The 12,224-nt window shown below is 40.7% G+C and overlaps 1 protein-coding gene across 1 annotated transcript in view; it reads left to right on the forward strand.

The window, feature by feature from the left end:
• DNAH11 (dynein axonemal heavy chain 11) overlaps positions 1–12,224 on the forward strand; it is a 708,797-nt gene that overhangs the window by 685,427 nt on the left and 11,146 nt on the right. The window contains exon 75 of the mRNA XM_030201723.1: positions 743–985. Within this exon, the coding sequence (XP_030057583.1) occupies positions 743–985 (243 nt within the window). The remainder of the gene's footprint in view (positions 1–742; positions 986–12,224) is intronic.

Genomic DNA, 12,224 nt, shown 5'->3' on the forward strand with positions numbered 1-12,224 from the left:
TGGATTTTGGCATGGAACACTAGGTGCGATATATAGAATCCCAGAGTTAGTGTTAAACATAGAGTAGCTATATCCATTAAAGAAAATTCATAATGGACAGGTCATTGTATTTTCAATATATGGAGGAGATAATTTTATAAAGCATTTTTGATGCATGCAAGCAGAAATGTGATGTGCACCTTTGCAGCTGCTGTAAATCTGAGCCCTGCTAGAGCTGGTTCTGGGAACTTATTTTGTAAAGGCAAATAGATGCCTTTTTCCAACTTCGAAATAGACATCTTTATTATAAAACTACCTCTGAACTGTTCACAATGTTGGCTCTTTTATTAATTTTTATATTATACATGTGTAAATATGTGAGTAATTTTCAGTGCACAGCACAAAACCAAGAAGGTCATTCATCTAGGAAAACTACACTGGTATAATATTAAAGTTCTTCCAAACTGTTGACATTCGGAAATTCAAATGAAACTGGAGTGTTTAGGCACAGTTGGGTTCTCCCTTAACATTACCCTCCATGATACACTTTTGTGCTTCTCACTGCTGCACTCTCTTGAACCTGTTGACATTTTACAATTTGAAAGACTGTTCTTTTTGGTGGTGAATTGCTCCTGATTGATTAGAGCTCTTTCCTTCTATTGTGATGTTCAACTTTATTGTTTGGCTTTGTAAATGTGTAATACTGAAATACAACACAGCAACCAGCTAAAGCTTAGATTAATGCATTTTTAATTTGTGAAAGCTTGAAGGAGAACTCACACTGGCTCCAGGATTTGTTGCACCACCTAATTTGGATTATGTTGGTTACCACAAGTACATTGATGATATGCTGCCGCCTGAAAACCCAGTGTTATATGGACTCCATCCCAATGCAGAGATAGAATTCTTAACGGTGTCTTCTGAGAACCTTTTTGAAGCCATTTTGGAAATGCAACCCAGAAATTCATTAATTAGAGAAGGATCAGCACAGTCCACAGAGGAAAAGGTAAGATTTCTCTACGGGTGCTGCTTTCACATTTACAGTGAAATCTTACTCTAAATATCACTTTTATGCTACTTTATGATCAAAATCAATAGACATTTTCATTGAGGCTCATTGGTGTTTTCCATCATTCATGGCATACACTAAAATTTAGAGACTTTTATAGTAGCTTTCCATAAATATATAACATTATCCAGAGAAATACTAAATTTGATTAAGTATGCTGTACTACAAAGAGTGAAACCAAATGGTGGGTTCCAGAAGAAAGGATCCAGCGGTACAATCACAGAAACATGTTACATCCAGTTCTTGATGAAGTGCTTTGTGTATGAAGCTTTGGATGGCATGCTGGGCTCGCTATGTGTGTTTTATTTTTGTTGTTTTGTATTCTTTAGGGAGATTTATACTGTATGTCCAATTTGTCATGTTTTTTTCTCATGTTCCGATTAAAGTTCGGATGGGAGATTAACACCTCTCATTTCTATGTTAAAGATCTTTAATTTTGGCAAAAGAACAAGAGACTCTCCTTTGTTTGTTATGCAGATGTTATACTTGATCTTAACCAGATGCAAGCCAAGTATTTCCTGCTTTGGCCAGGGCCCAGAAGGTTTCTTATTCCCTGTGAGGTCACATCCTGGGCCTTGTTCTTCTCTTCCAGTCCTCAAGAGCCACCAAGTCAGGTCTGCAGAATATCCATAATGAATATCCATAAGAGAGATTTGCATACAATCGAGGAAATAGGCATGCAGATCTCTCTCGTGGATATTCATTATCGAGTACTTTTATTTATAATACATTAAAAGAAATTTTGAAAAGTGCTGCATTCCAACTACTAATATATCCCTCCTCTGTAAAAAGATTTTTTATAAATTTAAATTTCTTTCTAATTAATTAAGGGGTATGTTTACTAAGGTATGTTAGCATTTTTAATGCACCTTTAACGTGAAGGCACGTTAAACGCTAACATGCTAGTACATTCATATGGGCGCATTAGCGTTTAATGTGTGTCAACCATTAATGTGCATTAAAAACACTAAGACGCCTATAGCACGCCTTAATACAGACAAGGCGATGGCCGTGGCCAGAAGGATGCTAGGCTGCATAGAGAAGGGTATAACCAACAGAAGAAAGGAGGTGTTGATGCCCCTCTACAAGTTGCTGGTGAGGCCCCACTTGGAGTATTGTGTTCAGTTTTGGAGGCCATAACTTGTTAAAGATGTAAAAAGACTGGAAGCGGTGCAAAGAAAAGCTACAAAAATGGTATGGGAGTTGCAATGCAAACCGTACGAGGAGAGACTTGCCGACCTGAACATGTATACCTTAGAGGAAAGGAGAAACAGGGGTGACATGATACAGACGTTCAAATATTTAAAAGGTATTAATCCGCAAATGAACCTTTTCTAGAGACGGGAAGGCGGTAGAACTAGAGGACATGAATTGAGGTTGAAGGGGGGGGCAGACTCAGGACTAATGACAGGAAGTATTTTTTCACAGAGAGGGTAGTGGATATGTGGAATGCCCTCCCGCGGGAGGTGGTGGAAATGAAAAGGTGTGTGGGATAAACACAAAGAAATCCTGTTTAGAAGGAATGAATCCATGGAATCTTAGCGGAGATTAGGTGGCGATGCCGGTAATTGGGAAGCAAAACCAGGGCTGGGCAGACTTCTACGGTCTATGTCCTGATCGTGGCTTGAGTATAAATTATAAGGGGTTTCGACGTTAGTTTCAGATCTTAGTAAAAGAACAGTGCTGGGCAGACTTCTACTGTCTGTGCCCTGAGAATGGCAAGGACAAATCAAACTCGGGTTTCCATATAAAGTATTACATACCATGTAAAATGAATTTATCTTGTTGGGCAGACTGGATGGACAGTACAGGTCTTTATCTGCTGTCATTTACTATGTTACTATATAATAAACATACCCTTAAATATGATATGCGGTGCTCAGTACATCCCCGTAACCCCTCTGGGATGTCATGGTAACCTGATGAAAATCATTGCACCAGAAGTCCTATATTCATCCAATTATAAATAATTCTGTAGTACTTATCTTCAAAAGCAGCACTTCTAGTGTCTTTTTTCTGTGTGTTCCCAAGGGTGTTTTTCCAGTCATGCTCACCAATGTGCAGCTGTTGAAAATATGACCCAAATTGAGATGAAGACTAAAACACTTGGTTGTTTCTTCATCACCAGATATCCCTGGTATTCATAATCCTCACACGCTGGACACTCTTTACTGTTCTCTCTGCATCAAATTTGCTAATCAAGTCTGTTGTGAAATTCCATTGTGCATCTTATTCCTTCAGTCCATCTGGATACTAATCAAATCTCATTGCTCCACTTTGTAATCAGTCCCAACATGGACCATATTTCACATTATGCTTCTTCAGGAGACTAAACTGCAAGGAGATAAATATTAACATGCTATCCACTTACAATATTACTAAAACAAAAGCCTACCTAATAGCACTGTATTCAAACTTTCTTAGTGGCTGCTTTTTCTGAAGGAAACTCTGGCTTCTCTCAGCATGGCGTTCTGTTTTAGCAATATCTGAATATGTGAAATAAAAGTATTAAAAGTATGTCACACATTTAGATCCAAGAGATTGTCCCTCTCCTTTCTCAGGTTCTGTTGCTGCAGTCATCTTCTTCCTTCTTATCTGTCTTCATTCAGACTCCGCACCTTCCGTCCCAGGCTCCCCATACTGCTCCAATGAGGAAATCTAGTAGCAGTATCCAGTGAGCTCCAACCACAGCCAGCAGGAAGAGAGCAAGCAGTGCATGGCATCATCCACTTCCTGAAACAGAAATGCAAACCCAGTTCCAACTGGCCACTGAGCTCTCTCTTTTGATTAGCCAGTTTTTGATTATTTTCCAGCCTAAGTCAGTTTCAGCATAATAATGCAACATGCCATTTTTAATGTAAACCACATAGAATATAATTATTCATTCACCTGGAACATTCCCAGACCAACCAATAAAACTCCCCCCCCCCCCCCCCCACACACCTGCAGTAGCTCCATACTGCATCCCTTAAAATGTGGCAAGTGTGTTGTTTTTTTTTCATCGCTCTGCTTTCTTTCTGCGCTGTCCCGACATTGCCACAGGTTTACACATAAGAACAGGTACTTCTGTTTATCGCTAGAACAGGAAGTACCTGTTCTTGCATTTAAGTACATAAGTATTGTCATACTGGGACAGACCATCAAGCCCAGCATCCTGTTTCCAACAGTGGCCAATCCAGATTACAAGTACCTGACAAGATCCTAAAACAGTACAATACATTTTATGCTGCTTATCCTAGAAATAAGCATCGGATTTTCCCCATGTCCATTTTAATAATGTCTTATGAACTGTTCTTTTAGGAAGCTATCCAAACTTTTTTTAAACCTCGCTAAGCTATCTGCTTTTACTACACTCTCTGACAACGAATTCCAGAGTTTAATTACACTTTGAGTGAAGAAATATTTTCTCTGACTTGTTTTAAATTTACTACTTTGTAACTTCGTTGCATGCCCCCTACTCCTAGTATTGTTGGACAGAGTAAACAAGTGATTCACGTCTACCCATTCCAATCCATTCATTATTTTATAGACCTCTATCATATCTCCCTTCAGCCATCTTTTCTCTAACCTGAATAGCCCTAGCCACTTTAGCCTTTCCTCATAGGGAAGTCGTCCCAACCCCTTTATCATTTTCGTCGCCCTTCTCTGTACCTTTTCTAATACCACTATACCTTTTTTGAGATGTGGTGACCAGAATTGCACACAATATTCAAGGTGCAGTCGCACCAATACAAAGGCATTATAATGTTCTCATTTTTGTTTTGTTTTTGCCTTTCCTAATAATACCTAACATTCTATTTGCTTTCTTAGCCGCTGCCGCATACCAAGCAGAGGGTTTCAACGTATCATAAACGATGACACCTAGATCCCTTTCCTGGTCGGTGACTCCTAATGTGGAACCTTCCATTATGTAGCTATAGTTTGGGTTCCAATTTCCCACATGCATCACTTTGCACTTGCTCACATTAAACGTCATCTGACATTTGGATGCCTAGTTTCCCAGTCTCATAAGATCCTCTTGTAAGTTTTCACAATCCTCTTGCAAGTTTTCACAATCCTCTTGCGATTTAACAACTTTGAATAACTTTGTTTCGTCAGCAAATTTAATTACCTCACTAGTTACTCCCATCTCTAGATTATTTATGTTTAACTCATTTTTATTAAGTTTCCAAAACCAACAGTGCATGACATAGTATGAACAATTCACAGAGCAATGCCTTCATGCACAAATACAATGAAGTACCAAAATTACTACCCTCCTAACCCAATCCCAACTCCCCCCCATTCTCCCCCTAAACCCCCCTCCCCCCTTATGATCTTTGTTATTGCAAGGAGTCCAGGTCACACAGCATAAGTCCATCCATGTGTTTAATTGAGGATTCTGCTTCTTGCCATTGGCTGCAACGTGTCCCAAAAATTCGCCCACGTTCTTTCTAGTTTCCTACCCTCTTTGGAGGAGAAGTCCATAATCCCACATCTTTCTAATTTCAATAGCTCGATCATATGCGTTCTCCAAACACCTGTTGATGGGGCTGTAGGTTCTCGCCAGCTCAGTAATATGGTCTTCTTTCCTACTAACACAGCTCGCCTGGTAAAGGAGATGAATCCCGGGGGAGTAGGCTTCTTGTTTTTGTAAATCCCAAATAGCAGCAATGGATGGTTCTGTATAGTGCGCCCCCAATATCTCTGTATCTCACCCAGCACCCGAGACCAGAAGTTCGCTACCTGGGTGCAGAGCCAGAACATATGTCCAAGGGTCGCCAAATGCTGACCGCACCTAGGGCATGCTCCTGAGTCTCCAAACCCTGCTTTGAGCGCCCTTGCTGGGGAAATATAGTCTAGATTATTTATAAACATGTTAAAAAGCAGCAGTCCCAGCACAGACCCCTGGGGAACCCCACTATCTACCTTTCTCTATTGAGAATCCTGACCATTTAACCCTACTCTGTTTTCTATCTTTTAACCAGTGTTTAATCCACAATAGAACACTACCTCCTATCCCATGACTCTCCAATTTCATCTGGAGCCTTTCATGACCAGCTCACCTTTATCCACATGTTCAAAGAAATGTAATAGATTAGTGAGGCAAGATTTCCCTTCTCTAAATCCATGCTGGCTTTGTCTCATTAATCCAGGCTTTTGAATATGCTCAGTAATTTTGTTCTTTATAATAGTCTCTACCATTTTGCCCGGCACCGACGTCAGGCTCATCGGTCTATAATTTCCCAGGTCATCTCTGGAACCTTTTTTAAAAATTGGCGTTGCATTGGCCACCCTCCATTTTCCGGTACCATGCTTGATTTTAAAGATAATTCCATATTACTAACAATAGTTCTGCAAGTTCATTTTTCAATTCTGTCAGTACTCTGGGATGAATACCATCTGGTCCAGGCAATTTGCTAGTCTTCAATTTGCCAAATTGCACCATTGCATCCTCCAGGTTTATAGAGATTTCATTCAGTTTCTCTGACTCATCAGTAATTGTGCTGACAATTTTGCAGAGAAGAGAGCATAGCTGCAAGAGCAAAGCAACATTTTCCCACTCGGAAGGATGAGCTGGTGCCCAGAGCCAGTGCCTCAACTCACTTGTTCTTAAGCCGCCCCTGTGAAAACCTGATGTGTTGTCAGCCTTCAACAGCTGGGGGTGAAAACCAAGCTGCTAGGGTGTTATCTCCCATACCATACAGTTTCTCAATCTCAGCTAAAAGGCCAAAAACAGATCATCATCAGCTCACAGTTTACACTTTACATTTGAAACCCAGGAGCCAAGTATAGGAGGTCTCATTTTATGAATTTTAGTTTATAGGTTAACTTAATAAAGGAAGGTGCAACACCTATGTGGTTCAGATTGTACTGAAAGGCTCTTTTTTTTGTTTCTTTAAAAAAAGGCATAAAGAGATCTCATTATTAATCTGAATGCACACCTTTAAGGTGGTATTTATTTGGCAATGGAAAACACAATAGCAACAAACCTAAGAAAGAGAAAAAGTTATGCTATAACTCATGATAAATGCATGGTGGGATGTTAATAGAGGTGCCTTGTTTCCATAGAAACCAACTAAAACTAAATAGAAAGTAATCATTTTTCTGGTTTCTGACAGCAAACACATGCTTGAAATGGGCTTACTTGTTTGTATAATTAGGTGCTCCGTGAAAGAGAGTGTGGTTAACACCAATTATCTAAACCTAATTTTCATGTAAACGAGCACTGGACTTTGGGGAAGAAGGGAACAAATAATTTTTATTTTTTTATTTATGTTAATTTATATACCGTATCTTATTGCAACTGCAAAACAGAACGGTTTACATATGTATAAAAACAATTAGTGTATACAAATAAACAAACATAGGAATTCCATTCACGACAGGAAAGCACAGCAAACCAGAATAAACTACTTAATAAAATCAGTACAAATTAAAAATCTAATATACAGTTAAGCTACCCCTTTTTTTTTCCTGCATTCCTTAACGTGCCATAATAATGTTATAATAATTTGGCAGTTTGGGATTCTAAACCCATACTAGGAAAGATCAAGAAAGACGGCCAGCAGGGAAGAATGTTATCACACACCTACTGATGCTTGAACGCTGATACCTAGGGACAGTGGCATGGGGGAGGTATTTTTCATCCAAGGCAATCTGAGTAAATACATATTTATTGGCTAGATCATCAAACCTGTTCTTGACTCTTGTAGTGTTATAGACATGATAAGTAGTACTACTACTACTACTACTACTCATCATTTCTATAGCGCTACTAGACGTATGCAGCGCTGTACACCTGAACATGAAGAGGCAGTCCCTGCTCTACAGAGCTTACAATCTAATTAGTAGTATTACTAGTAAATGACAAGTGTGCAGGGTAACCTGAGTTCAGGACTTTCACGTGCAGCTCATTGGAAACAAGTGGCACTACATAATTTGCTCCAGCTTAAAATATGCTTAAAAGGCTGACCTCATAGATAAATATCTCTATTTTACAAACTTTGGGTAGCGTCTGTAATTTTCATTTCTTGCTGGTCCACATTTGGTATGCTATTTTGTGTATCCTTTTCCAAGTTAATATTAATGGTAATTTAGGACCTCTTTTATCAAGCCGCACTAGCAGTTCCTGAATGACAGTGCCGACAGAGCCCGTTCAAAGTGAATGGGCTTTGTCGGCATTACGGCACCGGGAGCCACTAGCGTGGCTTTATAAAAGAGGCCCTCAGTCCCTTAGATGTTTCCATTGTGCAGGAATAGTTTGTAATAGTTCAGAGCAGGGGTATACAGTAGCTACATGGGGCCACGTGGGCATGGGCCCCCATAGATTTGGCCCTGGCCCCCCGCCGCCAACCCCTTCGACCCCCCTCCTGCCGCCAACCCTCCCCCACCACCGTCGGGTACCTTTGCTGGCAGGGCTCCCCAACCCCCTCCAGCCGAAGTCCTCTTCTCCGGCGCAGCTGCGTTGCTGATCTGCAAGGGCATGCTTCTGTTTCTGTGAGTCTGACGTCCTGCACTTATGTGTGCAAATGAGCTAACAGCGAGCAGCTCATTTGCATGCAATTTCCTTCATGCATGCCCATTCCTTTCCGGATCAGTAAGGGAAGGACTTTTTCCATTCAGTTAGTGGGACCAGTGCAGTACAAATGCTGGCTCCTCCCATGACCAACTGGCTTGGATTTGGTCGTTTCTGAGATGGGCATCCTCGCTTTCCATTATCACCAAAAACCGGGGACGACCATCTCTAAGGTCGACCTAAATTTCATGATTTGGGCGTCCCCGACCATATTATCGAAACGAAAGATGGACGTCCATCTTGTTTCGATAATACGGGTTGCCCCGCCCTTTTACAGGGCCGCCCTTAGAGAGGGGCACCCCCGTTCGATTATCCCCCTCTTAGCGTGCAAAACTGTACTGCAAGTTATAGAATAGTATGAGGCATGTAACTTAATTGTTAAATTAACTGCTAATTGGCATTAATAACCAATACTTGGCTATAATTAGTGTTAAGTGGCACTAATTTGTAATAATACAAATTCAGCTCACAAAATCCATAGTGTGCAACTGCAAGGGGGGTATGGACCTGGGAGGGGCATGGGCAGGTCAGGAGTGTGCCTTCCACTTATGCACACAGGTTATAGAATACTTATTAACTACACGCCTGACTGCCAGTGGTTAGGTGCGAGCACTTGTATATATATCACACGCAGGTTGGAGGGAAGTATATAAGTCATGATTATACACGTTATGACTTGTTCTAGTCTCTTGTGTTCTCATGTAGAGTTATCTTTTCTCAGTCCTAAAGCTGTCCCTCAGACAGAACATAAAAGCAAAGACAACCAGGGAAAAGGACACTGACTCCACAAGTGTTCAAACAAGATGGCTTTATTTAAATATAAACGTTGAACAAATGTGGTTGTGTATGAACAGAAGTGATCCAACGTGGCCACATTTTAGCTAAACAGCCTGGCACAGGAGTCAAATATACAGCATTGATTGATATCGGCACCTGGATGTGTGGCTATCAGCTGTTTTTTTAATCTAGCGTTTGAAAGGATATTTATTTATTTATTGCATTTGTATCCCACATTTTCCCACCTATTTGCAGGCTCAATGTGGCTTACAGAGTTTGTTATGACATTGTCATTCCATGATATCACATACACTTAGTATTGTATGGAGATTAAGTAAGGGAAGAGAGAAGGAAGGTGTTAGGCAGGATAGTATGGAAGGTGGACTTTAAAGATTGGAAGGATTGGTGAGGTAGTTTTGTGAGGCTATGGGTTCTCTTTGTAGGCTTTGTTGAAGAGATGTGTCTTCAAAGATTTGCGGAAGTTAGTTATTTCGTCAATAGCTTTCAGGGCTGTAGGTAATGCATTCCACAGCTGCATGCTCATGTAAGAGAAGGTGGTAGCATGTATCAGCTTGTATTTTAGTCCTTTACAGCTGGGGAAGTGCAGATTTAGAAATTTGTGGGATGATCTTATGGCATTTCTGGGAGGCAAGTCCACAAGGTTTAGCATGTAGATTGGGGCGTCTGAATGATTTTGTGTACAATCATGCAGATCTTGAACGCAGTGCATTCCTTGAGTGGGAGCCAGTGAAGTTTCTCTCTTAGGGGTTTTGCACTTTCATATTTGGTTTTTCCAAATATGAGTCTGGCGGCGGTATTCTGGACTGTTTGGAGTTTTTTGATAGTCTGTTCTTTGCAGCCAGCGTACAGTGCGTTGCAGTAGTCCAAATGACTTATTACCATTGACTGTACTAGGGTACGGAATATGTATCTCGGGAAGAAAGGTTTTACTCTTTTGAGTTTCCACATGGAGTGGAACATCTTTTTCGTTATGATCTTCACGTGAGCATCAAGTGTGAAGTTTCAGTCAATGGTAACTCCAAGAATGTTCAGATTTTGTGCAACGGGGAGAGAGCAGTATGGTGTGGTTATGGTGGAGTAGTTGTTTTTGTTGTGTTGTGAGGTGAGTACAAGACATTGTGTTTTTTTCTGCGTTGAGTTTTAGCTGGAATGCATCCGCCTAGGAGTGCATGATTTGGAGGCTTTGGTTGAACTCGTTGGTGATTTCATTTAGATCATGTTTGAACAGGATGTAAAATCATGACATCGTCTGCGTATATGTAGGAATTCAGGTTTTGATTGGTTAGAAGTTTGGCTAAAGGTATCATCATTAGGTTGAAGAGAGTTGGTGATAGGGGGGATCCTTGGGGAACTCCACATTCAGGTATCCATGGGGAGTGATATGTCCGCGTTCGTTGTTACTTGGTATGTTCTTGTGGTCAGGAATCCTTTTAACCATTTGAGAACTGTACCTCCTACTCCGAAGTATTCTAGTATGTGTAGTAGTATTCCATGATTAACCATGTCGAAGGCGCTGGACATGTCGAATTGTAGGAGGAGTATGTTGCTACCAGTTGCAATTGCTTGTTTGAATGAGTACAGTTTCGGTGCTGTGATTTGACCGAAATCCTGATTGAGATTCATGTAAAATTGAGTGTTTTATTTAGGTATTCCGAGAGTTGTTTCGTCACTATGCCCTCCATGAGTTTGGTTATGAGTGGGATAGATGCTACTGGGCGATAATTGGTTAGGTCCATTGTGCTTTTCTTAGCATCTTTTGGCAGCGGAGTAAGATGTTTCCTTTCTCCGTGGGAAAGAAACCATTTTGAAGCCTGTGGTTTACATGATTCATGAGGTCTTTTTTGAATTGTTTGGGGGCGGATCTTATTAGGCTATTGGGGCAAATATCTAGTTTGCATTGTGATTTGGTGTATTTTCCAAGCCATTGTGAGATTTCATCTGGCGATATCATGTCAGATTTGGTCCATGATCGATCTCCTGGGCTTTCCTCAGGTTTTGGATCTAGACATTCAAGGATGCTTGTGTACTCAATTGTGTTGGTGGGTATCATGAGTCGGAGCTTTATAATTTTTTCATTGAGGTAGTTTGCAAGATTGGTTGTGGATGGGGTGTCTGTGTTGTTAGAGGTAACCGGTGTAGTATTTAGGAGTTTGTTTACGAGTGAGAAATGTTTGTGTGTATCCTTGTAGTTTGGTCTTATTTTGGTTTTGTAGTACGTTCTTTTAGTTTGTCTGATAGTGTATTTGTATTTTCTTTGTAGCTGTTTCCAGTCTTTGAGTGTATGTTCATCTTTTTTCTTGCTCCATGCTCGTTCTAATCTTCTGACCTGTGTTTTTAGTTCTTTCAATTCTTCATTAAACCATGGTATTGAGTTTTTTCAAGACTTGTGGTCCCCTATATATTTATGACAACATATTGATACATATTTAAGTATAGACAATACGGATCTTTGAATAGCCCCTGATGCAGCCCTATTGGGCGAAACACGGCCTGTGTCGGGCTTTTTTATGATCTCATTAATAAAATTCATGTTGACTTTCCACTGATCTGCTCTGTTGCTTTCCATCTTGGAGTTTGCAGATCCATCTGCCTTGTTGTTTTCTTATACAGCCCAGGCCAGCATATCCCCACTGCCTCCTCCCTTCTCTCCATCCCTAGTCTAGCAGCGTCCTGGTCCCACCCCTTGGTAGCCCAGCATCTCCACATTCTCTCAACTCCTTATAGCCCAGAATTTCCACATTCTCTCCCCTTCCATAGCCTAGCATTTACACACACACATTCATTCATTCTTTCTTTCCCTTTATCCACATTCTCTCTCAC

Source organism: Microcaecilia unicolor, chromosome 1 (genome assembly GCF_901765095.1).
Source record: "Microcaecilia unicolor chromosome 1, aMicUni1.1, whole genome shotgun sequence".
Taxonomy (NCBI): domain Eukaryota; kingdom Metazoa; phylum Chordata; class Amphibia; order Gymnophiona; family Siphonopidae; genus Microcaecilia; species Microcaecilia unicolor.